This window comes from Falco punctatus (genome assembly GCF_963210335.1).
Source record: "Falco punctatus genome assembly, chromosome: 4".
Taxonomy (NCBI): Eukaryota; Metazoa; Chordata; class Aves; order Falconiformes; family Falconidae; genus Falco; species Falco punctatus.
The window spans coordinates 87,820,498-87,847,946 of record NC_137583.1 but is presented as its reverse complement, the minus strand read 5'-3'; the positions used below and the strand labels follow the sequence as shown (position 1 = coordinate 87,847,946).

General features: G+C 49.0%; 1 protein-coding gene and 2 long non-coding RNA genes across 5 annotated transcripts in view; 2 read left to right on the top strand and 1 right to left on the bottom strand.

Annotated features, from left to right (window-relative positions):
• Positions 1 to 3,487: 3,487 nt before the first annotated feature.
• On the top strand, positions 3,488 to 7,111 carry LOC308063360. 2 transcript variants are annotated; one of them, XR_013927934.1, is made up of 4 exons: positions 3,488 to 3,515; positions 3,559 to 3,980; positions 4,647 to 6,258; positions 6,925 to 7,111. It is a non-coding gene; the product is annotated as an uncharacterized lncRNA (long non-coding RNA). The 2 variants fall into 2 exon arrangements; XR_013927935.1 differs by having other exon boundaries at positions 3,495 to 3,980.
• A 73-nt stretch (positions 7,112 to 7,184) lies between these two features.
• LOC308063319 lies at positions 7,185 to 11,493 on the top strand. Its single transcript, XR_013927917.1, has 3 exons — positions 7,185 to 8,362; positions 9,029 to 10,640; positions 11,307 to 11,493. It is a non-coding gene; the product is annotated as an uncharacterized lncRNA (long non-coding RNA).
• A 3,204-nt stretch (positions 11,494 to 14,697) lies between these two features.
• The window catches only part of RAMP3 (receptor activity modifying protein 3), a 55,824-nt gene continuing 43,072 nt past the window's right edge, over positions 14,698 to 27,449 (bottom strand). For both annotated transcript variants that reach the window (XM_080386106.1, XM_080386107.1), the window contains one exon: positions 14,698 to 16,210. In XM_080386106.1, the coding sequence (XP_080242232.1) occupies positions 15,955 to 16,210 (256 nt within the window). In that variant the 3' untranslated portion in view covers positions 14,698 to 15,954. The remainder of the gene's footprint in view (positions 16,211 to 27,449) is intronic.

Sequence of the window (27,449 nt, the reverse complement as noted above, 5' to 3'; positions counted from 1 at the left end):
GATTTTTTTATTCCACTTGTACTCATTTTTAGAAACGCCTGAGCTGTTTTCCTTAGGAAAAACAGCTAAGCCTCAATATCCTGAGAACAGCAGTACTCCCTCAGAGCAGACGGCCGTGGCCTAGTGGTCTTGTCTCCAAAGTGGCCAACCATAAACATTATGACAAGGAGAGCCTTCTGTTCCCGGCATTCACCACAGGTTGAAAAACGACAATGAGATGGTTTTGCAGAGCTGGCTCCTGCCAAGGCTTGCGATGGGCAAGAGAGCCAGAGCGCCAGGGCACGGGGGTGCCTCGGGGGTGCGAGGGCAGCGGGCAAGAACCTGGCCGAAAGGGCCCCGAGGAGCCCTGGCCAGGGGCTGTGCTCAGTGCTACCGAGGAAAAGCAGCAACCCGCGGGGGCCACGCTGGGGGCCCCCTGGCAGCCTCAAAAGCTTCCTCCCCCCGGATGCGGGGCACGAGGCCACCTTCGTGGGGCACCAGCAGCAGGCACCTGGCCAGAATGGCCCAAAGGAGCCCTGGCCAGGGGCCCTGCGCGGTGCTGCAGAGGCAGGCAAAAAACCCCGGGCAGGGACTCTTGCTCGCCCACCGCGGGGGAAAAAAAGCCTTCCTCCCCCCAGCTGCAGGGCACGAGAGGCCACCTTCGTGGGGCACCAGCAGCAGGCGGTGACCTGGCCCAAGGGACCGCAGGAGCCCTGACAAGTGGTCGCGCTCAGTGCTGCAGAGGAAGGCAAAAAACCCCCGGGGGCCAGTGCCAATGTGCCCCGGGGGAAAATTCCTTCCTGACCCCAGGCAGCGCTGGCGATCGGCTGTTCCCTGAGCACGTGAGCGAGACCGGCCTCCTCGTCCCACGGGCTGGGCACACCTCCCGGGAGACGCCCCAGCCCTCTTCTCCCTCAGCCCGGAGCCACCTCAGGGGCTCCCAAGAGTGACCAAACACCCCTGGCCTGATCGACCTGGGGGGACAAGAATCCTTCCTGTGCCTGGCAGGGCACCAGTGGCTGCTCCAAAGCTCTGGGACCCCTGGCAATATCTCTGCATCCCATAACTCACGGCCACTGCTCCTGGCTCCACAGGGATGAAGCCGGTGAGCTCTGCAGCGCTCCTCAAGAAAGCATTCCCTTGGTGGTGCCATGGCTGCCCAGCTGAAAAAGCCTGATAGCCTTGAGCACCTCCAGGTGCTGGTGGTTCTTCTCATCTCCTGAGGGGCTCGTGTCTGCTCCCTGAAGGCTCAAGCAAGGTTTCCATCCATCAGATGAACTTGGAACATAGCCTCGTCACAGCTGCCCTTGAAGCGCAGAAGCTCCAGCAACTTCATATCCAGTGTCCCCCAGCCTTCCTCCCTCAGCCCCCGGGGAATCCCACCGGCCCCTCCAGGCCTTCCTCTCGGGTGTCTTCAGGCCGGTGCCAGGCCAGCTCTGCCCGGGGGACACAGGACGAGGCCCCTTTTATACTCCCCCGGGCCACTGTGACTGCTGCGTTGCCAGGTGACGGCACTGTGACACGGGGGTGACCAGGGGTGACGCAGCCGCCCGGGCGCAGGATTTTCTCACCACTCCTTACCGATGCACCAAGGGACATTTGTTCCTGCCCTGCTTGTGGGGACTTGGGAAAGGAACAGACGTACAAAACTTGGCTTGTTTCTTGATCATCTTTTTCCTCACACTTCAAAGTGGTCAATCCCTGGGACAGGCTTCCTGGCGAGGTGGTCGATGCCCCATGCCTGTCACGACCGTTTCAGATGCATTTGGACAGTGCCCTTAATAACCATGCTTCAACTTTTGGTCAGCGCTGGGAAGCGACCAGGCAGCTGGACTCAACGATTGTTGTACGTCCCCTCCAGCTTCAATATTCTCTTCTCTCGTCATTTTCTTCCTACCTCCTTTCCCTACCAGCACGGGCTGAGGAAATCTCTGCTGACATTTCTTCCCAGCCCTGCCCCAGCAGAAGGGATTGAATGGGCAGTCGCGTCCCAGCCTGGGCATTGCCTCTGTCACCTTGTGGGCAGGAGGCACGTCCCTCCTGGGGGGGGTAGAGCTTTGCATCGCCTCAAGATCGTTTGACCATCCAGGCAAATTTGCAAAGAGCAGGTGTGGCGGGCGGTTTGCAAAGGGGTTCTGTGTCCATCCAGTTTCACTGGGTTTCCACAGGATGGCAAAACCCCCGCATCTCTGACCCTGGGGAGGCTGAGATCAGGCACTCGGTCTGAAGCAGCATGAGCTCCTCGATGGAATGGCTGCAAAGCCTTGTGAAGTGAGCAATACCTGCTCGTTTCCCCATGGATTTTTTTATCCCACTTGTACTCATTTTTAGAAACGCCTGAGCTGTTTTCCTTAGGAAAAACAGCTAAGCCTCAATATCCTGAGAACAGCAGTACTCCCTCAGAGCAGACGGCCGTGGCCTAGTGGTCTTGTCTCCAAAGTGGCCAACCATAAACATTATGACAAGGAGAGCCTTCTGTTCCCGGCATTCACCACAGGTTGAAAAACGACAATGAGATGGTTTTGCAGAGCTGGCTCCTGCCAAGGCTTGCGATGGGCAAGAGAGCCAGAGCGCCAGGGCACGGGGGTGCCTCGGGGGTGCGAGGGCAGCGGGCAAGAACCTGGCCGAAAGGGCCCCGAGGAGCCCTGGCCAGGGGCTGTGCTCAGTGCTACCGAGGAAAAGCAGCAACCCGCGGGGGCCACGCTGGGGGCCTCCTGGCAGCCTCAAAAGCTTCCTCCCCCCGGATGCGGGGCACGAGGCCACCTTCGTCGGGCACCAGCAGCAGGCACCTGGCCAGAATGGCCCAAAGGAGCCCTGGCCAGGGGCCCTGCGCGGTGCTGCAGAGGCAGGCAAAAAACCCCGGGCAGGGACACTTGCTCGCCCACCGTGGGGGAAAAAAAGCCTTCCTCCCCCCAGCTGCAGGGCACGAGAGGCCACCTTCGTGGGGCACCAGCAGCAGGCGGTGACCTGGCCCAAGGGACCGCAGGAGCCCTGACAAGTGGTCGCGCTCAGTGCTGCAGAGGAAGGCAAAAAACCCCCGGGGGCCAGTGCCAATGTGCCCCGGGGGAAAATTCCTTCCTGACCCCAGGCAGCGCTGGCGATCGGCTGTTCCCTGAGCACGTGAGCGAGACCGGCCTCCTCGTCCCACGGGCTGGGCACGCCTCCCGGGAGACGCCCCAGCCCTCTTCTCCCTCAGCCCGGAGCCACCTCAGGGGCTCCCAAGAGTGACCAAACACCCCTGGCCTGATCGACCTGGGGGGACAAGAATCCTTCCTGTGCCTGGCAGGGCACCAGTGGCTGCTCCAAAGCTCTGGGACCCCTGGCAATATCTCTGCATCCCATAACTCACGGCCACTGCTCCTGGCTCCACAGGGATGAAGCCGGTGAGCTCTGCAGCGCTCCTCAAGAAAGCATCCCCTTGGTGGTGCCATGGCTGCCCAGCTGAAAAAGCCTGATAGCCTTGAGCACCTCCAGGTGCTGGTGGTTCTTCTCATCTCCTGAGGGGCTCGTGTCTGCTCCCTGAAGGCTCAAGCAAGGTTTCCATCCATCAGATGAACTTGGAACATAGCCTCGTCACAGCTGCCCTTGAAGCGCAGAAGCTCCAGCAACTTCATATCCAGTGTCCCCCAGCCTTCCTCCCTCAGCCCCCGGGGAATCCCACCGGCCCCTCCAGGCCTTCCTCTCGGGTGTCTTCAGGCCGGTGCCAGGCCAGCTCTGCCCGGGGGACACAGGACGAGGCCCCTTTTATACTCCCCCGGGCCACTGTGACTGCTGCGTTGCCAGGTGACGGCACTGTGACACGGGGGTGACCAGGGGTGACGCAGCCGCCCAGGCGCAGGATTTTCTCACCACTCCTTACCGATGCACCAAGGGACATTTGTTCCTGCCCTGCTTGTGGGGACTTGGGAAAGGAACAGACGTACAAAACTTGGCTTGTTTCTTGATCATCTTTTTCCTCACACTTCAAAGTGGTCAATCCCTGGGACAGGCTTCCTGGCGAGGTGGTCGATGCCCCATGCCTGTCACGACCGTTTCAGATGCATTTGGACAGTGCCCTTAATAACCATGCTTCAACTTTTGGTCAGCGCTGGGAAGCGACCAGGCAGCTGGACTCAACGATTGTTGTACGTCCCCTCCAGCTTCAATATTCTCTTCTCTCGTCATTTTCTTCCTACCTCCTTTCCCTACCAGCACGGGCTGAGGAAATCTCTGCTGACATTTCTTCCCAGCCCTGCCCCAGCAGAAGGGATTGAATGGGCAGTCGCGTCCCAGCCTGGGCATTGCCTCTGTCACCTTGTGGGCAGGAGGCACGTCCCTCCTGGGGGGGGTAGAGCTTTGCATCGCCTCAAGATCGTTTGACCATCCAGGCAAATTTGCAAAGAGCAGGTGTGGCGGGCAGTTTGCAAAGGGGTTCTGTGTCCATCCAGTTTCACTGGGTTTCCACAGGATGGCAAAACCCCCGCATCTCTGACCCTGGGGAGGCTGAGATCAGGCACTCGGTCTGAAGCAGCATGAGCTCCTCGATGGAATGGCTGCAAAGCCTTGTGAAGTGAGCAATACCTGCTCGTTTCCCCATGGATTTTTTTATCCCACTTGTACTCATTTTTAGAAACGCCTGAGCTGTTTTCCTTAGGAAAAACAGCTAAGCCTCAATATCCTGAGAACAGCAGTACTCCCTCAGAGCAGACGGCCGTGGCCTAGTGGTCTTGTCTCCAAAGTGGCCAACCATAAACATTATGACAAGGAGAGCCTTCTGTTCCCGGCATTCACCACAGGTTGAAAAACGACAATGAGATGGTTTTGCAGAGCTGGCTCCTGCCAAGGCTTGCGATGGGCAAGAGAGCCAGAGCGCCAGGGCACGGGGGTGCCTCGGGGGTGCGAGGGCAGCGGGCAAGAACCTGGCCGAAAGGGCCCCGAGGAGCCCTGGCCAGGGGCTGTGCTCAGTGCTACCGAGGAAAAGCAGCAACCCGCGGGGGCCACGCTGGGGGCCCCCTGGCAGCCTCAAAAGCTTCCTCCCCCCGGATGCGGGGCACGAGGCCACCTTCGTGGGGCACCAGCAGCAGGCACCTGGCCAGAATGGCCCAAAGGAGCCCTGGCCAGGGGCCCTGCGCGGTGCTGCAGAGGCAGGCAAAAAACCCCGGGCAGGGACTCTTGCTCGCCCACCGCGGGGGAAAAAAAGCCTTCCTCCCCCCAGCTGCAGGGCACGAGAGGCCACCTTCGTGGGGCACCAGCAGCAGGCGGTGACCTGGCCCAAGGGACCGCAGGAGCCCTGACAAGTGGTCGCGCTCAGTGCTGCAGAGGAAGGCAAAAAACCCCCGGGGGCCAGTGCCAATGTGCCCCGGGGGAAAATTCCTTCCTGACCCCAGGCAGCGCTGGCGATCGGCTGTTCCCTGAGCACGTGAGCGAGACCGGCCTCCTCGTCCCACGGGCTGGGCACGCCTCCCGGGAGACGCCCCAGCCCTCTTCTCCCTCAGCCCGGAGCCACCTCAGGGGCTCCCAAGAGTGACCAAACACCCCTGGCCTGATCGACCTGGGGGGACAAGAATCCTTCCTGTGCCTGGCAGGGCACCAGTGGCTGCTCCAAAGCTCTGGGACCCCTGGCAATATCTCTGCATCCCATAACTCACAGCCACTGCTCCTGGCTCCACAGGGATGAAGCCAGTGAGCTCTGCAGCGCTCCTCAAGAAAGCATTCCCTTGGTGGTGCCATGGCTGCCCAGCTGAAAAAGCCTGATAGCCTTGAGCACCTCCAGGTGCTGGTGGTTCTTCTCATCTCCTGAGGGGCTTGTGTCTGCTCCCTGAAGGCTCAAGCAAGGTTTCCATCCATCAGATGAACTTGGAACATAGCCTCGTCACAGCTGCCCTTGAAGCGCAGAAGCTCCAGCAACTTCATATCCAGTGTCCCCCAGCCTTCCTCCCTCAGCCCCCGGGGAATCCCACCGGCCCCTCCAGGCCTTCCTCTCGGGTGTCTTCAGGCCGGTGCCAGGCCAGCTCTGCCCGGGGGACACAGGACGAGGCCCCTTTTATACTCCCCCGGGCCACTGTGACTGCTGCGTTGCCAGGTGACGGCACTGTGACACGGGGGTGACCAGGGGTGACGCAGCCGCCCGGGCGCAGGATTTTCTCACCACTCCTTACCGATGCACCAAGGGACATTTGTTCCTGCCCTGCTTGTGGGGACTTGGGAAAGGAACAGACGTACAAAACTTGGCTTGTTTCTTGATCATCTTTTTCCTCACACTTCAAAGTGGTCAATCCCTGGGACAGGCTTCCTGGCGAGGTGGTCGATGCCCCATGCCTGTCACGACCGTTTCAGATGCATTTGGACAGTGCCCTTAATAACCATGCTTCAACTTTTGGTCAGCGCTGGGAAGCGACCAGGCAGCTGGACTCAATGATTGTTGTACGTCCCCTCCAGCTTCAATATTCTCTTCTCTCGTCATTTTCTTCCTACCTCCTTTCCCTACCAGCACGGGCTGAGGAAATCTCTGCTGACATTTCTTCCCAGCCCTGCCCCAGCAGAAGGGATTGAATGGGCAGTCGCGTCCCAGCCTGGGCATTGCCTCTGTCACCTTGTGGGCAGGAGGCACGTCCCTCCTGGGGGGGGTAGAGCTTTGCATCGCCTCAAGATCGTTTGACCATCCAGGCAAATTTGCAAAGAGCAGGTGTGGCGGGCGGTTTGCAAAGGGGTTCTGTGTCCATCCAGTTTCACTGGGTTTCCACAGGATGGCAAAACCCCCGCATCTCTGACCCTGGGGAGGCTGAGATCAGGCACTCGGTCTGAAGCAGCATGAGCTCCTCGATGGAATGGCTGCAAAGCCTTGTGAAGTGAGCAATACCTGCTCGTTTCCCCATGGATTTTTTTATCCCACTTGTACTCATTTTTAGAAACGCCTGAGCTGTTTTCCTTAGGAAAAACAGCTAAGCCTCAATATCCTGAGAACAGCAGTACTCCCTCAGAGCAGACGGCCGTGGCCTAGTGGTCTTGTCTCCAAAGTGGCCAACCATAAACATTATGACAAGGAGAGCCTTCTGTTCCCGGCATTCACCACAGGTTGAAAAACGACAATGAGATGGTTTTGCAGAGCTGGCTCCTGCCAAGGCTTGCGATGGGCAAGAGAGCCAGAGCGCCAGGGCACCGGGGTGCCTCGGGGGTGCGAGGGCAGCGGGCAAGAACCTGGCCGAAAGGGCCCCGAGGAGCCCTGGCCGGGGGCTGTGCTCAGTGCTACCGAGGAAAAGCAGCAACCCGCGGGGGCCACGCTGGGGGCCCCCTGGCAGCCTCAAAAGCTTCCTCCCCCCGGATGCGGGGCACGAGGCCACCTTCGTGGGGCACCAGCAGCAGGCGGTGACCTGGCCCAAGGGACCGCAGGAGCCCTGACAAGTGGTCGCGCTCAGTGCTGCAGAGGAAGGCAAAAAACCCCCGGGGGCCAGTGCCAATGTGCCCCGGGGGAAAATTCCTTCCTGACCCCAGGCAGCGCTGGCGATCGGCTGTTCCCTGAGCACGTGAGCGAGACCGGCCTCCTCGTCCCACGGGCTGGGCACGCCTCCCGGGAGACGCCCCAGCCCTCTTCTCCCTCAGCCCGGAGCCACCTCAGGGGCTCCCAAGAGTGACCAAACACCCCTGGCCTGATCGACCTGGGGGGACAAGAATCCTTCCTGTGCCTGGCAGGGCACCAGTGGCTGCTCCAAAGCTCTGGGACCCCTGGCAATATCTCTGCATCCCATAACTCACGGCCACTGCTCCTGGCTCCACAGGGATGAAGCCGGTGAGCTCTGCAGCGCTCCTCAAGAAAGCATTCCCTTGGTGGTGCCATGGCTGCCCAGCTGAAAAAGCCTGATAGCCTTGAGCACCTCCAGGTGCTGGTGGTTCTTCTCATCTCCTGAGGGGCTTGTGTCTGCTCCCTGAAGGCTCAAGCAAGGTTTCCATCCATCAGATGAACTTGGAACATAGCCTCGTCACAGCTGCCCTTGAAGCGCAGAAGCTCCAGCAACTTCATATCCAGTGTCCCCCAGCCTTCCTCCCTCAGCCCCCGGGGAATCCCACCGGCCCCTCCAGGCCTTCCTCTCGGGTGTCTTCAGGCCGGTGCCAGGCCAGCTCTGCCCGGGGGACACAGGACGAGGCCCCTTTTATACTCCCCCGGGCCACTGTGACTGCTGCGTTGCCAGGTGACGGCACTGTGACACGGGGGTGACCAGGGGTGACGCAGCCGCCCAGGCGCAGGATTTTCTCACCACTCCTTACCGATGCACCAAGGGACATTTGTTCCTGCCCTGCTTGTGGGGACTTGGGAAAGGAACAGACGTACAAAACTTGGCTTGTTTCTTGATCATCTTTTTCCTCACACTTCAAAGTGGTCAATCCCTGGGACAGGCTTCCTGGCGAGGTGGTCGATGCCCCATGCCTGTCACAACCGTTTCAGATGCATTTGGACAGTGCCCTTAATAACCATGCTTCAACTTTTGGTCAGCGCTGGGAAGCGACCAGGCAGCTGGACTCAACGATTGTTGTACGTCCCCTCCAGCTTCAATATTCTCTTCTCTCGTCATTTTCTTCCTACCTCCTTTCCCTACCAGCACGGGCTGAGGAAATCTCTGCTGACATTTCTTCCCAGCCCTGCCCCAGCAGAAGGGATTGAATGGGCAGTCGCGTCCCAGCCTGGGCATTGCCTCTGTCACCTTGTGGGCAGGAGGCATGTCCCTCCTGGGGGGGGTAGAGCTTTGCATCGCCTCAAGATCGTTTGACCATCCAGGCAAATTTGCAAAGAGCAGGTGTGGCGGGCGGTTTGCAAAGGGGTTCTGTGTCCATCCAGTTTCACTGGGTTTCCACAGGATGGCAAAACCCCCGCATCTCTGACCCTGGGGAGGCTGAGATCAGGCACTCGGTCTGAAGCAGCATGAGCTCCTCGATGGAATGGCTGCAAAGCCTTGTGAAGTGAGCAATACCTGCTCGTTTCCCCATGGATTTTTTTATTCCACTTGTACTCATTTTTAGAAACGCCTGAGCTGTTTTCCTTAGGAAAAACAGCTAAGCCTCAATATCCTGAGAACAGCAGTACTCCCTCAGAGCAGACGGCCGTGGCCTAGTGGTCTTGTCTCCAAAGTGGCCAACCATAAACATTATGACAAGGAGAGCCTTCTGTTCCCGGCATTCACCACAGGTTGAAAAACGACAATGAGATGGTTTTGCAGAGCTGGCTCCTGCCAAGGCTTGCGATGGGCAAGAGAGCCAGAGCGCCAGGGCACGGGGGTGCCTCGGGGGTGCGAGGGCAGCGGGCAAGAACCTGGCCGAAAGGGCCCCGAGGAGCCCTGGCCAGGGGCTGTGCTCAGTGCTACCGAGGAAAAGCAGCAACCCGCGGGGGCCACGCTGGGGGCCCCCTGGCAGCCTCAAAAGCTTCCTCCCCCCGGATGCGGGGCACGAGGCCACCTTCGTGGGGCACCAGCAGCAGGCACCTGGCCAGAATGGCCCAAAGGAGCCCTGGCCAGGGGCCCTGCGCAGTGCTGCAGAGGCAGGCAAAAAACCCCGGGCAGGGACTCTTGCTCGCCCACCGCGGGGGAAAAAAAGCCTTCCTCCCCCCAGCTGCAGGGCACGAGAGGCCACCTTCGTGGGGCACCAGCAGCAGGCGGTGACCTGGCCCAAGGGACCGCAGGAGCCCTGACAAGTGGTCGCGCTCAGTGCTGCAGAGGAAGGCAAAAAACCCCCGGGGGCCAGTGCCAATGTGCCCCGGGGGAAAATTCCTTCCTGACCCCAGGCAGCGCTGGCGATCGGCTGTTCCCTGAGCACGTGAGCGAGACCGGCCTCCTCGTCCCACGGGCTGGGCACGCCTCCCGGGAGACGCCCCAGCCCTCTTCTCCCTCAGCCCGGAGCCACCTCAGGGGCTCCCAAGAGTGACCAAACACCCCTGGCCTGATCGACCTGGGGGGACAAGAATCCTTCCTGTGCCTGGCAGGGCACCAGTGGCTGCTCCAAAGCTCTGGGACCCCTGGCAATATCTCTGCATCCCATAACTCACGGCCACTGCTCCTGGCTCCACAGGGATGAAGCCGGTGAGCTCTGCAGCGCTCCTCAAGAAAGCATTCCCTTGGTGGTGCCATGGCTGCCCAGCTGAAAAAGCCTGATAGCCTTGAGCACCTCCAGGTGCTGGTGGTTCTTCTCATCTCCTGAGGGGCTTGTGTCTGCTCCCTGAAGGCTCAAGCAAGGTTTCCATCCATCAGATGAACTTGGAACATAGCCTCGTCACAGCTGCCCTTGAAGCGCAGAAGCTCCAGCAACTTCATATCCAGTGTCCCCCAGCCTTCCTCCCTCAGCCCCCGGGGAATCCCACCGGCCCCTCCAGGCCTTCCTCTCGGGTGTCTTCAGGCCGGTGCCAGGCCAGCTCTGCCCGGGGGACACAGGACGAGGCCCCTTTTATACTCCCCCGGGCCACTGTGACTGCTGCGTTGCCAGGTGACGGCACTATGACACGGGGGTGACCAGGGGTGACGCAGCCGCCCGGGCGCAGGATTTTCTCACCACTCCTTACCGATGCACCAAGGGACATTTGTTCCTGCCCTGCTTGTGGGGACTTGGGAAAGGAACAGACGTACAAAACTTGGCTTGTTTCTTGATCATCTTTTTCCTCACACTTCAAAGTGGTCAATCCCTGGGACAGGCTTCCTGGCGAGGTGGTCGATGCCCCATGCCTGTCACGACCGTTTCAGATGCATTTGGACAGTGCCCTTAATAACCATGCTTCAACTTTTGGTCAGCGCTGGGAAGCGACCAGGCAGCTGGACTCAATGATTGTTGTACGTCCCCTCCAGCTTCAATATTCTCTTCTCTCGTCATTTTCTTCCTACCTCCTTTCCCTACCAGCACGGGCTGAGGAAATCTCTGCTGACATTTCTTCCCAGCCCTGCCCCAGCAGAAGGGATTGAATGGGCAGTCGCGTCCCAGCCTGGGCATTGCCTCTGTCACCTTGTGGGCAGGAGGCACGTCCCTCCTGGGGGGGGTAGAGCTTTGCATCGCCTCAAGATCGTTTGACCATCCAGGCAAATTTGCAAAGAGCAGGTGTGGCGGGCGGTTTGCAAAGGGGTTCTGTGTCCATCCAGTTTCACTGGGTTTCCACAGGATGGCAAAACCCCCGCATCTCTGACCCTGGGGAGGCTGAGATCAGGCACTCGGTCTGAAGCAGCATGAGCTCCTCGATGGAATGGCTGCAAAGCCTTGTGAAGTGAGCAATACCTGCTCGTTTCCCCATGGATTTTTTTATCCCACTTGTACTCATTTTTAGAAACGCCTGAGCTGTTTTCCTTAGGAAAAACAGCTAAGCCTCAATATCCTGAGAACAGCAGTACTCCCTCAGAGCAGACGGCCGTGGCCTAGTGGTCTTGTCTCCAAAGTGGCCAACCATAAACATTATGACAAGGAGAGCCTTCTGTTCCCGGCATTCACCACAGGTTGAAAAACGACAATGAGATGGTTTTGCAGAGCTGGCTCCTGCCAAGGCTTGCGATGGGCAAGAGAGCCAGAGCGCCAGGGCACCGGGGTGCCTCGGGGGTGCGAGGGCAGCGGGCAAGAACCTGGCCGAAAGGGCCCCGAGGAGCCCTGGCCGGGGGCTGTGCTCAGTGCTACCGAGGAAAAAGCAGCAACCCGCGGGGGCCACGCTGGGGGCCCCCTGGCAGCCTCAAAAGCTTCCTCCCCCCGGATGCGGGGCACGAGGCCACCTTCGTGGGGCACCAGCAGCAGGCGGTGACCTGGCCCAAGGGACCGCAGGAGCCCTGACAAGTGGTCGCGCTCAGTGCTGCAGAGGAAGGCAAAAAACCCCCGGGGGCCAGTGCCAATGTGCCCCGGGGGAAAATTCCTTCCTGACCCCAGGCAGCGCTGGCGATCGGCTGTTCCCTGAGCACGTGAGCGAGACCGGCCTCCTCGTCCCACGGGCTGGGCACGCCTCCCGGGAGACGCCCCAGCCCTCTTCTCCCTCAGCCCGGAGCCACCTCAGGGGCTCCCAAGAGTGACCAAACACCCCTGGCCTGATCGACCTGGGGGGACAAGAATCCTTCCTGTGCCTGGCAGGGCACCAGTGGCTGCTCCAAAGCTCTGGGACCCCTGGCAATATCTCTGCATCCCATAACTCACGGCCACTGCTCCTGGCTCCACAGGGATGAAGCCGGTGAGCTCTGCAGCGCTCCTCAAGAAAGCATTCCCTTGGTGGTGCCATGGCTGCCCAGCTGAAAAAGCCTGATAGCCTTGAGCACCTCCAGGTGCTGGTGGTTCTTCTCATCTCCTGAGGGGCTTGTGTCTGCTCCCTGAAGGCTCAAGCAAGGTTTCCATCCATCAGATGAACTTGGAACATAGCCTCGTCACAGCTGCCCTTGAAGCGCAGAAGCTCCAGCAACTTCATATCCAGTGTCCCCCAGCCTTCCTCCCTCAGCCCCCGGGGAATCCCACCGGCCCCTCCAGGCCTTCCTCTCGGGTGTCTTCAGGCCGGTGCCAGGCCAGCTCTGCCCGGGGGACACAGGACGAGGCCCGGGCCACTGTGACTGCTGCATTGCCAGGTGATGGCACTGTGACACGGGGGTGACATGCACTCCCCAGGCGCCACGCCATCCCCCACCCAGCACCCCTCGGAGGAAGGGCTTTGGGTTTCCGGCCGCGAGGCAGCCCCTGTGCCCAGCAGGCTTAGGGGGCTGTCCCTGCCCTTTGTGTCCATGCACGGGGCACAGCTGCTGGGAGTCCCTCTCCATCCATCTGGACAGCCAGACTGTGCAATGGGCATTTACGCCAGTCACGCTCCTTTGGATGGGGGACATGAGAGGGGAAAGACGGGCTTGTGGTTCCCTCTGCATGGACTCTGCAGAGATGTAGAGAGCACACGCAGGATTTCCTCACCGCTCCTTACCAATGCACCAGGGGACATTTGCTCCTACCCTGTTTGTGGTTGGGTTGTCCTCTTTGGAAGAAGTCCTAGGATTGTTTTTTTGTGTTCTTGACCATCTTTTTCCTTGCACTTCAGTAGCTCTTCTCCTGCTTTGGCCTTCACCTTTGGTATCTGGAAAGTGACGGCAGCCCTCTCAGCCTTTTTTTTGCTCCAGCTGGTCTTTGACATCTTTTTTCAGCTCTTTGCTGTAACTCTTATACCGCTTGGAAATGCACACTCTCCCAGTTGTTCCTGAATGCAAAAATCCCAGAACTCATAGTAATTAAGCAGCGTCAGCTAGCTGCTCACCAGCTTGTGACTTCCACTCTGGCCTAAGCATTGCTTGGGTTCAACCACTGTTCCAATTCGAGGAACGATTCTGAACTAATTATTTTCTTCCTGTTTGAGTCTCTGCCTGTTTTCCTCTGAGACTCTGTTGTAATATAGAATTAATTTGCAATTATAAAATGAGCCAGATTCTTGTTCCCAGATGTGATTTTCTTGGCAATGGAAACAGGCTTTGGGGGAGAGGCAGCAAGGTCCATGCAGCAGAAAAGAACCACTAACTCTCACTAGCATATAGTACAAGCTATGTCAAAAGATCCAATAGTTACCATTTTGATTTCCTATTAATGTACACAGCTTTTAAAGAACTGGACACTGTGGTTGCTTTTTTCCTTAAAGCAGTATAAATGTTTCTCCAGATTTAACTACTGAGGCTTCATTAAATTAGCAGTGTTTTTCCCATGCACTGTTTCAATTTCTCTGCCCTTCTATCAAGTATATAAAATAAAATAGTGGAAGATCACACTTTGGATTGGAAAGACACACAAAAAAGATTAAATTTTCACATTCAAAGCACACAGCAGTGACAGAATCCTTCCCCCACAGCACGTGAAGGAAAATCCACTGTTTTTTGTTCTTTGAATCTTACATTTCTTAGGCTCTTTGAAAAGGTCACACTAAAGTTCATTTTCAAAATAAATAGAATCTGTTGAAACATGGCATTTATTTGAAGACCACAATACACATCCAGTAGTATGAGCTCATCAAGGTGACAGTTTCTTCTCCATTTAGTACTCAGGCCAATCTGTTTTACATTTAATTTAGCTGGCTGATATCTCTCAGATGACCAGGTGAATGCAGTCTCAAACAAGCCAGAACTGGTCAAGAATTCGCATCAAATATGGTAATTGGATTGAAATGAACACATCTTTGAAAAAGTCACAATTATTCATATGTGGTTTACAAATTAAAGGTTTGAAATTTGCTTTGAAGCTTGTTAAAATTTAAAGTAAAATGAGGATTAAAATGAAACTCCATGCAAAAAATAATTTTTTTTGAGGTTGGCCACACAAAATGCTTACCCAAACAATTTTTTGGATCAAATGAATAGGGCTTCCCCACTAGTTTTGGTGGACCAAACCATTTTAATGAAGGAAATAATAATAAAGTAGAAAACTAAACCAAAATCACATGTCATTCTTCTTTTACAAAGAGCAATCTTCAGCTAACATCTAGAGAAAGAAAATGTATCTTTGGAAAAACACACAGGAAACACCTTAGAAAATGAATCATTCTAACATCAGGGTAATGAAAAAAAAAGCCAGTGCCTTCAACCCTTGTGAAAGGATGTGAAAACAAACCACTATGGCTACAGGTGTTCTTTATCTATCTACAGATAAACAATTCCAGTAAAGGGGGCATTTCTAATTTGAATCAAGCCTGGAAATGCTTCTCGTACACACAGACCTAAGTCTCAAACACTGAGCCAGAATCTTAAAGGAGAAAATCTAACTAGCAAAGATATGAAACACCATTACTTGACCATTCCACCTGTATTTTATTTGTGTGCACAAGGTATGGAAAAATGAAGAGCCACTTGTAACAGTTATTCCTCATATATAATAGAAGAGCATTCAACTAAAGGCATTTTGTGAACTTACAGAAAAGAAAGGTTTACAACACAAACATAGAAGTTTGTTTTATTTGGGGCATATGAACTTTACTTAAACTGTTACACAGGAATAGTTTTATAGAATAAGATTTCTGAGTATATTTTTTTCTTTTTCCTCCTATGTCTTCCAAGCTTTGATGTTCATACATTAGTTCCCACACTCTTTACAGGATGAATAATTATTTATGTACAAAATTACACTCTGAAAGGCACCTCATCAACATGACACCTTCAAATTTATTTGTAATATATCACTTGCATAAATTGAAGTGAGAGTGGGGAGTATACAGTGAACACAAGTCGTCAGGAGTAATTATAAAAAAGGAAAAATAAAGAGTCTGGCATATGAAAGTTTCTTCATTACTCCTTAGTATATTTATAATCAACCAATTTCACATTTTCCAGCTCTGTAAAATAAGACCTGTATATCTTCCCAGAGTTTGTTTGTAAGCCATACAATTCCAAGTAGCCATGCTTAAAGGTATTTTATAAACCATTTTATAACATGGCATGATAATTCCCCCATGGGGCTAGTCACTGGACACATAAATTGTTCCTTTGCCAGGACAATACTTCCAGGTTTTGATAATGCTTTTGACTAGCTTCCAGAAAAGCTGCCACCTGGTTAAATCCATGTTCAGTTCCTTCGTCAGTGATGATCTAAGTTACAGGGATCACAGATGAAAACCTCAAGTGTCCTGCACAAAAACTCAAGAGATATCATCTCCCCTGCAGTCAGTAACACCATACCTACATGCAGTTTTGCAACACCTAGTTCACCAACCAGCTTTACCCATGGGAAAGTAACTTTACCCTTTTTTCAGGTAACGGGTCCATTTGCCTAGAGGCTCTCCTGTTTCTGGGAGCTGTCTGTGAATTCCATGACGATGAGGTCCCATGGAAGTAGAGAGCTTTGCACCAGCAACACCAATGGCCCAGCTTAAAAGCAGTGACTTCTGCAGCAGCAGCAGGCAGCTCATTGTTCACAGGAGCATTGCCTCTGTCTCAGTATCTCACAGGTTCCACTTCAGCTGATCTCAAACCTTTATGTTGAGTTTCTCTCTTCGTCTCTTAGGGGTTTTGGATGAAGGAATTGAAGATAAAGAAAGCCCAGAGGAACAACTTACACCAGGATATCACTTCTCTTGCTGCACCATACTACCAGTGTTATCATGGCACATGTCAACATGACTGGGATCAAGATCAGAGTTATGAGAATTTCATCTGGTGGATCTTCCCAGTGAACCTTTTCTGAAGTACAGTTTGAAAAGAACTGTTTATGAATTCCAGTGATAAAGCCCTCTGCAAGGGGGTTTGGCCAAAAGCAACTTGCATTGTTGGCTTCACGTTCTGTGCACTGGGTAAAGTTGTCGTAATACCTAGGAGAAGAAGAAAATTGATAGAAGTTTTGAGCAGAATGCATTTGCATATCATACTTAGAGGATGCTACACAGGGTCCCATATAGAATGTATAAGACTGGGTCTATCATGCAGATATTCTGCTGAAGGACTTCTAATGAAAGCTCTGGGTACTACACTGTGAGCCTGAAGAACTGACTCATATGCTCATACAACTGAGAGATTCCATGTGAAACTCTGAGATCCCAGATGGATAGTAGTCAAAACCTTGTCTTTTGGGTGGCATTACTACAGCCAGGACCTTCTAATGCCACTTTAAGTAGAATTAGAAGTCTCTCACTAGAGACATCTACAGTATCTTTAAAAAAACACACACAAATGTGCCAAGAACAGGGCATTTTGATCAAAATGTGGATAATTCATGCCTCATCTGCCATTGGACATGATGTTGTGGTAAAAATGACGATGTAATGCTGGGACTGATCCACAACATGCATTGCTGTGTAACAATGTCAGTTCTCTTGTACCCTCAGGCAACGAGAAGGTAACAGGAAACTAAACACAGAAAGTTAGCTGTTGACAACATTTATCATTTTCCCAACTGCAGCAAATGCCCAGCAGGAAGAAAAAAAATCATTCCTAACTACACCTGTTCGCAGTGCTCATGAAAGGTTGGGAATCCCCTGTAATGCCTAACATTCGATTTCAACACAGCATATGCTGAAATTTACCTGTCCGGGGATAACTTATATTTATGTGAATTGGCTATGCCCCACAAAAAAAAAAAAGGAAACAATAAGCCTGAATGAGTAATGGGATGGGTTTTGTGGTGTTATCATAAGCCAAAGAAATTCAGAAAGCAAACAAGAGTATGGGGGGAGGAGATCGGAAATTAACAAGACAAAGAGTGTCTGGTCGGTACATAAATAGGGCAAGAAATAAGGAAGCTGAATTATTGTTTGTTGTATTTAAAAATATTTCAGTCCTGCACAACTCAATAAATTCACTTCAAAGGAAAATTAAAAATAGAAAAGGGAGAGCAAGAAACCACATGACACCTCAGGGGATAGCATCCTGCACTAGCATCTGAAGGTCCTATGGCGCCTTTCAGTACATATAAATACAGTAACTCCTGATGAATGACTCGTTCTGACATTAAGAACCCCAGGGGACTAATGCTGACTCGGTCCTTTGCTGCAAAGTAGCAGAGACATTCAGTGTTTGGGTCAAGACTGAAGTCCACTGCCTCTTGCCTGTCTGTCACGGGAAATATCTGCCTGCAAACACACAGGCCGAGAATACAGGCTGCAGAGCGTCTGCATTCCCAGGGCTGTATTCACAGAAGAAGAAAAAGCCTCACAGAAAGGTCCTTCTGCAGCCTCCTCACATTTCTCATTCTCAGGGAGTTTGAGCTGATGCCGCTTTTTTCATAAGCGTATCCACTGGTTGAGCTGACGTGTCCACACCTAGATGCTCTGGCACGCAGATGCATGTATGCACAATGCATGTATATTTTAAGCAAAGCAACTAGAAAGAAAGCTTTTGTGACAACATCAGCAGCTGCACGGAAACAACAGGAAATAAGCTAAAAATAAAATACAAACATTAGCTGTTTTATTTTAATAGTGTCATTCTTGCATGTGACCCGGTTGCATCCATTCTTTATGTCCTTGGACTAAATTAGGAGTTGAAGATGGCTAGCTGAATATGGGAAAGACAGTCCCAGAGGACCTGAAGAATGACACATCTGACGGCATGCCTACAACGTTCGATGGACTGCAGTGCAGGGATGGCAGAGCTAACACACAGCTGCCCAGACAGGTCAGTGCTATGTCTAGCACAGACACCAGGCAGGTTCCAAAGAGCATCTGACTCTGCTCCAGCCCTGCTCTGTGCCGTGCTCTGGTGAGCAAGTGTGTCCCATCGACGGCCACTTCAGCTCCCTGCTGCCACAGCCACCCAATTCACCCATCTGTTCATGTAGAGTAATAAAACCTCCAAATACTGGTGATCTGAGCAGGCTTCATATAAATGTACCCTAAACTGAAAGGTTTTATATCTTTAAATCTTTCTTTTTTTTTTTTTTTTTTTTTTTTTTTCCCTTTTTTCCTCTTTTTTCTCACCGTCCCTGATGTAAAATCCTATAGAAAGTTCAGTGTCGTTCCACGAATTCTGCAGGGTTGGTTTTTTTTTTCATAAATGTTAGATGGTGTGAGCAAAAACATTTTCCACTGATTTTGCATTTAAAGTACAACATAGCTAGAAAATCTGATTAAATGTTGCCAAAGAGCCAGAGCCGAAATAGCAGGGAATTATATTGAATTTGAAAGACTGAATCCCAAAGAGACAAAATTGAATAAAAATGTTATCTTAATAGTTTGAATTCCTTATGACTTTCCCTTAATAGCCTCTCTCTCTTAAAAAAAAAAAAAAAAAAAAAAAACACACCACAAAAAACTACCTGCACTATAACTGTTCTTTCACACAATTACAGGAATGTAGATAACAAAAAATCTCAAGTATTTGAGAGTTACGTGTCTGCTAGTAAAGCTCAATTCACCTAAACATTTAAGTAATTTAAGAGTTTATGCACTGCAACGGAAAATTCACATTAAAAAAAATCCTCCGCATGGTACGGTGCTGCAGCCAGCTCAGAAGGGAGCAACTGGATCCTCATTATTACAGTACGGCCGTTTTGTAGTTGATCAAGTGGCTTGCAAGCTTTTTTAAGAGGGAGGTAGGGGTTAAGAGGTATTTAATTCCAATTCAGTTCTTCTATGCCCAATTCTCTTATGCCTTATGTAATTCTCTTTATTCAGATGGTAAAGGCTAGAGCAGGGAACTTTTTCATTCTGCAGAATCAAATGACTATAACAAAGACGCCCTGGCCTTTGACTGGAGGTACTTCAGCACAAAGGCATAAAAATTACATGCTTTGTGAAAGGAAAGAACAAGAAATGGCATTTTCTGCTTGTTCCCAGGACAAGTAATTGGACAGCAGTACAGTAGCACAAGCTCCTTCACCTCTCGGACTATAAGGAGGTGTGGGAAGGTTATTATTCTCTGTGCTGAGTCACATTTTCATCTCTTTCAGGCTAGTTAACGAGGACCCTAGTTAGTCAATACTCAGAAAAGGTATATTCACTGAGAGCCGGGTGATAAGCTTTGTGATCAGCGAACTGAAAAATTAACGTAGCTAAGAGTTTCAATTCAGTTCATTAGGCCAGCACCAAAACCCAAAAACTAAGCATAGTCTGAGTACCAAAATTCATATAAAGATATGTTTTTCCCTCATATGCTCAGCAGTAGGTAAACTGTAAAGTTTATTGAGGAACCAACTATTTGGTCATACTATGGATTACTGAAAATACTTTCAGAGAACATGAAAAATACTTTATTCCTCTTTGGAGCAATCTCTGAGCTGCAACACATTTGTCATGAAAGACAGTTTTCAATATTCTAGCACAATACATTTTCAGAGCACAAACGCTTTTCCTCATGTACTTTATGTTTCCACTAAAAAAGATAACAACTGTGTGGTTAGTTTTCATAAAAACTGGAAATTTTGTGAGTTATTTTACCTGTGAGAAAACATACTTATATATTTACCTATAACCACACAGGCAGTTAGCAGGAATGCTAGTGCACATACTTGCCTTAATGGGACAGCGTATCATGGATGCCCACTCAAACCACTTAAACAGACAACCTCACCCATCTCAGAGTACCCAATTGCCTACCACTCACGGCACTGGTCAGTCTAAGTAGGAGCTTCAATCTCATCCATACTTCCCCAGAGAGGAATGTGGTACATTCTTGTTCCCTCTTCTTCAACATCTCTGCACAGAAAAACTGCAGATGACTGGTTCACAAACACACCCCCCAAAAAATACAACTCTCTCCTCCAAATTTTCATGAGACCAGGAAAATGAATAGATTGTTTTATTAAGAGTTTCAACAAATGAGCACTCTCCAAAGAAAAATTGTTCTTTCAAAAAAATCCCAAACAATTCACAAAAAGCAGAGTACTATACATCATGTTACTGAAGACAAACTTTTGAAGGCATTCACTGACTGCAGCCAGCAGACCCATCAGAACTTCCAATAAGACAATTGTCACCTCTGCAGCACTCATGGACAGATCACTACAGAGACACTCTGCACACACGCAGTCACTTATGTTTTGCCATTGCTTAACAAGAAGGATCAGGAATTAAAAAACAAAACAATCACCACACTTTAACAACTATCCTGTTTTACATAAATCAGCTTCACAGCGTGTGATGTCATTATGGAAGGGTACAGCAGGCTACATACATTATGAGTTAGTTTTTGTTATTTTGAGTCCATCAAGTATTCAGAAAATACAGGCAAAATTCTCTCTACATAAACTAGTCTTGAGGTAAGTCAAGTAATAAGATACTCCAGGACATTCACTCCTTCTGCTACTCCACAATCCTCGACAGGAAACTTGTAGTATCCTAGAACCAGATATGTGGTGTATTTTAATGAAGAAGATTTAAAACTTTATTTTGCCCCAGGTGGTTCAAACAAGAAATTTCTTTTAAAATAGTCATATATTAAATCAGAGTTCAAACTGAATTATCATCCTGGTAACCTCCACCCAATCTGGAATGAAAAATGCCGAAATAATTATAAACATCATATAATGAAAAATATTTCTCTTGCAGCATTTCCAGATGAAGAGGAGGCAGGCAGTACCAAACAACCTCACATACAAAAAAAAGCACACCTATTCTCATGTGATATGCAGCCAGATTTTACAGAATTTAAGGGTGTAATAGTCTGGATGAACTTCAAAAAAGGGTCCAAACCTTAAGATGACTATTTGCTGAGGTTTCACCATCACATTAAAAGGAAAGCTTCAGTTTTATAACGAGCTATGAGCCTACAAATGATAGAATATTTCTGAACTTTTTTCATTCAACATCTCTCCAAAGAGATTTGTGGCTGATATTACTTAAATCATGTATCTTCTGCCAAGAGGATTGTTCTCACAGACACATTTCTACCTCCCTAATCAGATCAGATCTGCTGTTGTGCATCTCCAGTACAGAGTTCAGCCAGAAGAAAATAATGCACTACATATCATAATGAAGGAAATGAATGGGGCTGGGGGAGGCAAAAAAAAAAAAAAAAAACAACCACCCTTGCTGGTTTACCGACAACTTTATAAAGTAGTTTACTCTCATGCCACTAAGTAACAGGCATTGTGACAGATTTACTCACTTGGTTTGAAAATAATAAATACCTTCTGGTGTCCTTTGAAACAATTACAGATCTCCACCCTTGGCTTCACATCAACAGCTGTCTGGAAAATGAAACGTGGTTGACTAAACCTAACTGAAAACCTTAAAATGCAGAACTATTACTAAAAGTTAATAAAAACATACGGCAAAAAATGTAAATATAAAGAGCAACCGTACGTGTAAGCAGTAGTTTATATACATAATATCCATCTCCAATGAGCAACAGAAACTACTACATTAAGCAAATGTAGAACAAGGAGGGAAATGTCTGACACCAGGTACCATGTTATAAAGATAAAATATTTAGTAGCATGGGAGTTTTACCAAGCCAGAAGCTTCTACTAGCAAGTAGCCTTTGTCTTCCACCACTCCTGAGCTACATTTTAATGATTACTTCATTGTAAATTTGGTTCATTTTGGGGAAGCACCAGTTTGAAGGGGAAGTATTCTCTGAAGCCATCACTGCACCAAGTCTACAGGAGCCAGTCCCACAACGCCCTGGAATTAGACAAAAATCCAAAGAGTAAGTGAAGGCAAATCCTAATCCCACCAGTACTTAAGCATGTGTATTCAACTTCTTGTATGCACAGCAGGTCCCAAGTAGCCATCACTGCCAGCAATGGTGTGGAAAAAGATGTCCTTAATATACCAAAGAGTCTGCAATGGGTCTCAGATTCTGTCAGCCACCTCACAAACTCCCACCTCTCCAGCTCAGAGAGAAATAAAGATGAAGGGAATGCACTGCAGAGGGCACAGGAAGATGCAAGAGGAGCACATGGAACTGGCATCCTGCAATCCAAACGCTGATATGCTCTGCAAATGTGTGCCTTGCAAACGTTCATTCATGTACTGCATCTTCCAGGTAAGAGTTTATTTTGCCCCTCAAGAGATGATTACAACATTGCAGTCTCACTCAGCTCTATGCAGTGGTCTGGCTCAAGAGCTATGGCTTTATTATAGTTTGTAGAAACCATTATTTACTATGCTATTGTAGCATGTACATGAACAGCAAATTATGTCGGAACACATTACTTAATCACGAACTCATTGGGGACAAAGACTAAAAAGAAGGTGGCTGAACTTCTCCAAATAAATCCTTCTTGAGCTAGCGATGAAGAAATACGTGCTATTTTAGTGGTGAACATGAATTCTCCTGGAGGTTTGCCAAGGTAAAGCAAATCCCTTCACCACCACTTTGACACAACAGATAATAAACTGCTATGTCAATTAACACACACATCGGACCCTTTGCATTTGGGGCCTCAAATTGTACATTTCTTTACCACATAGATAGGGTAATCCGTGACTCACTGCTTTTAAATCATCACTGCTCAGTTTCTAAAGTGGACTTGAATTACAACTTTGATGACAGAGCATCTGATAGAGACCACAGTTCCAACTGCAGCTCATTCCTGTGTAAGCTCCTGAGATACAGCAAAGTCACTTTGAACAAGCTCCTCAGTAAACATGTCCCCAGATTTGCAGCAGCAAACCCACCACCTCAATCCAGAATGATCTTAACATGGAACACTGCAAACAGACCTGAGGATTCGGTACTATTTTAGGAAGTCTGATGCCTACTCTCTGCCCTGGTCCAACACCAGCAGCTATTGTAGTACCACTGACATTTGATGAAAGACAGAGAGAACGGCAAGGGGGAAAATAAGGCTAATTTGTTATTCATTGAAAGCTGAAAGAAAGCAGAGTAAATTTTAAAACAGACTTTAGTGCTGTGAGCTAAAAAAAGACACTTCCAATTCCCAAACCTGGAGAAGAAAGCTTAACCACAAAATGGTATTTGGAAAGAGAATGAGATTGATGTGGAAGAGAAAGAGGATTAATCACAAATGTACATTTTTACTATATTGTACCTTTCATTTTAGAAACCTATGATATTACAGCTAGTTCTGTCTTGTGTGAAGGGTTGTTTAGGACATACTTGTTTAATACATTGTGCTTAATTTTATTTCATGAGCAGAGCTTAAGTGTGTAGTGTGGGTCTGGAGGGACACAAGCCCTTATGAGATCTACAGCAATTATGTAGAGACAGATACTTAAAACTAGTGAAATCCCTACAGACAGTCAGTAAAAGCCCTTGAAATCACGTGTATTATTTTGTAGTCAGTAAAAAACAGATGGACACACATGAACTCCCTGGAAGGTACATGTAAATCCTTCTTTCCTTTTCTTTTGGTGGCTAATAAAGTCTCTGTAGCTGTATTTCAGCTACAATCATCCCAAAAGTATTTAGGAATTCAAGTCATATAACCAAAAAGCAAGGGCAGTTCAACTTGACACAGAGGAAAAGGTTTCTACACTGCTGTATTCCTCCTCCTCCTCCAGCACCGTGATATCAGCTCTTCACAAGCTGGTTTCTGAACCATCATGCTGTACAGCACGATGCTGGAGCACCAGAAGGAACTGTGGCGGTCTGCCCTACAGATGCTTGAGAAGAGGTGTTGCCAACCCCATTTGCATGTGCTCATCAGTTAGACATCTCTGTTCCTTATTTGTCCCTCTGTAAATGAGGCTAAAGTAGTATTGTCCAACTTCACAGAAACGTTGTTTAGTAAAAGACAATTTGGTCTCTAATGACTACCTTAATAGGGACCATATGTGTCATATACAAAGAGTTGGCACCCAGTTTAGATGTTCAAAACCTTCCCAAGTTATATATAAAACAATCCCTGTGCTATTTGACTGATTGCCTTGTGTTAAAATGAAGCCCATGGTAGCTGTATCTGTTTCTCATTCCAAATCCTGTTTGCTGTGCTGCTTAAACTGTAGGTAGCAGGTTAAACAAAGCAAAGAAAGCCTTCCCTTTACAATTTCTGCTACAGAAGAGCCAGATAAATGTGGCATATTTTCCGTATCACTTCACAACATCTGTACTCAAAATCTCATGCGTCTAAGTATGCCTGCAGTGACAGTGACATCAAGACGCTACTATAAAATGGAAAAAAAAAAACCAACCAAATAAAACCAGCATGGGTAACTGTATAGTCAGAGAGCAGTTATGAAATGCTAGTTAAAAGAAAACAACTGATTTCTAAATAAGGGATGGTAATGCAAAAAAGCATGCAAGATTGCCGTTTCAGACACTGACTTCTATATACAAACATACTAGTGGTTTGGTTTTACTAACGGGTAAAGGCAAAAAAATATCGCTAATAACACCTAGATGTCATCTAATACCTTTCATTTGTTCATTTACATAGGAAGCAAATGTCCTCATTGTTTTCTAGATGAGAAAACTCAACCATAATATGGAATCACAATTTGCCCACAGCAGCAGTTCATGGCAGAACTGGGAAAAGAGCGTGGGTCTTCCTGGCTAAGGACCAGGTTCCCAATAAAATCCACAGTGCTTACAAGGACTCTGATTCTTATCCTGCAACTGGGGTACTGAAAACAACTCTCTCCTTGTGAAATCTCCACTGTTTGAACTACACACAAACACACCATGACTACATGACTTAATTTCTTACAAAAACAGGTCTCAAAGTGGCCTGTTTTTTCAGAGAAAGCAGAGCTCCAGAAAAGCTCAGTCTTCAGGGATTACTTGGACAACAGGGCACCATGTCCACCAGACCCTGACAGAGGGGAAAAGAAAGATGCCCCAAACTTTCTTCTGCTCTTTCCTCTGTGACTGACAAGGGAAATGCTGTCCACACTGGGCTCAGGGGCAGAAGTTAGAGCTGAGCAATTATCCCAGAATATACACAAAACTGCAACAGGCTGAAGGAGATGCATGAGTGACAGTACTGAGCTGCTCATTTGCAAATAAGGAATACATGAACTACCATCTTGAATTCAAAGTATAAAAGACACCCTTGTACCTCAGTCCTGAGCATGTACAAGAGGCTCTGCTCCCAGAGAGTTCATGTAAGCTTTGATATAAATTTCAGTTTCATTTATGTTGCTGAAGACTGCAACACGGTTCCCAGGTTAAGGGGAACTCAATTGCAAACTAATTCTGCACCGTTACCCACCTCATCTCTCCCTTTGTTTCCACAAGAAGCAAAACTCAGCACACAGGCCAGATCAGCCCCCCGACGTGCTAGAGCCCTGGTGATGGGCAGTCAGAAGAGAAAGCTTCTGCAGTATTGCACAGCAAGCGAACCACACCACCATACTAGAATTCAGACACAAAACACAGGTGGGACTTCATTACATCTTGCTTTCATCTGACTCCAGTCCCTTGCAAGTGCATCAAGTTTGTATTTTTCACCACAAGGTTGAACCTGTATGTTCAGCAAATGGCTTGCCAGTTTTCAGTTCTGCACAGTTCCTGCAAAGCTCTCTAGAAGGAATTTATGTTACATAAACTTGAAATCATACTTTTGAGACGTGCTGCAAGCAAGTCCATAAAGGTGAGGAAGAAAAACAGATTTAAGAGTTCTTAATACTTGTGACTACTTTAAACTTGATTTTCACAGCAACTGTTTCTCCCTTCCACACTTTCTCATTAAAACGATGACCTCGTCAAAGATCTTTGATGCCTGGGAAAACATACATTTCATAGCAGAAAACAATAAGTGAGAAATAATTAATTCCATTTAACAATAGACCAGACATGTGGGTTCAGCTCAGCCACACAGAAATCTCAGTGTTCTTTATATACTTGTATACTTATTTTCTTATATATATACACACTTATGTTGCTTATATACTTACGTTCTTAAGAGACCAATAGCATTCATGTGCCCTAAAGAAGCTGATCTTTCAGAATAAACTCAGGACACTGATTCCAATCTTTCAAACAAAAAAAAACATGGACAACTGGTAACAGTTCCCTTCCTAGCGAGAGGCAATTTTTTGCTCCTGGCAATGCTTGTGCAACCAGGCTTCCTGTCACCTCTGAAATCTCATCACCACCCACTCATCACTTCTCCAGTTACTGCAACAAGGGAACATGGTCCTGGACAGATGAAAAGCAGGTTTTGTCCTAGCTCATGGGTAGCTAAGTTCTTCTGTATTTTCAAAACATCTGTCAGACTTCTCACAAGATCTGTTTTTGTAAGCTTGTTCATCCTAAGATTCCATGACATACTGCTGCAGCGGGTGTCACCAACTGACACTGTTTTCTATTCTCTGCAAGTACTATTGGGTTTTGGTGTTTTGGGTTTTTTTATCAAACAAAGAAGCAAGCTTTGCTTTTGGAAAGACATACTGTGCTGCTAGCTTTAAAGTAAACAAAATGATGCACGGGAGCAGCTTAAAAGATGGAAACCTGCATAAGTAGTAGAGTTTGAAGTTTGCCTGCAGCTCTGCTTAGAGTCAACTCTCTTGAATAACTAAGTCTCAACAGTAAAACAAATGCACAGAAAATAAAAGACACCTTCCCCAGCATTTTGGTCTGCAGTAAAACTACTGCCAAGGTTAAAAAAAAGTGATCCTTTCCATCAAACTCTAATAATGAAATAGCTCTTAAATCCTTTAAGAATTAATCCTACTATGAAAACAAACATATTAATTCTACTATTATTAATCTATTTCAAAATGTAGATTAAAATCTAAGCATGTATGGATATTAAGTGCTTTACTGGCTAAACCAACGTGGGAGTGGTTACTGCTAAACTGCTGCGATGTTCTGCTAAACTTAGGTCTAATGAAACACAGTGTTCCCATAGGAACAGAGTTCCTCCTCCAGCCAAATCCCTGAACACGCTGAAAAATCCTAACCCTCAAATTCAGCAAAAGGAAAAAACAGGAACAGCTAAACCACAGACCTAGAATGGAATTCCTCAACATCACTTTTATTGCTACCTAAACCATCGCTTCCAGACCTAGATAAAGGAGGCGGTGTTCTAGTGGGAATGGCAGCAGAAAAGCCTCCCTGTGAACAGCCCACATGATGTGTCAAAGAGCTCCTACCTCCAGTGCCATAAAGTGGCAAGGGATGAACTGTATTAATCCAGCCAAGCAGCAACACAATCATTTCTCATTAATGATTCCCTGGAAAGAACTTACATAGGTGACGAACCCA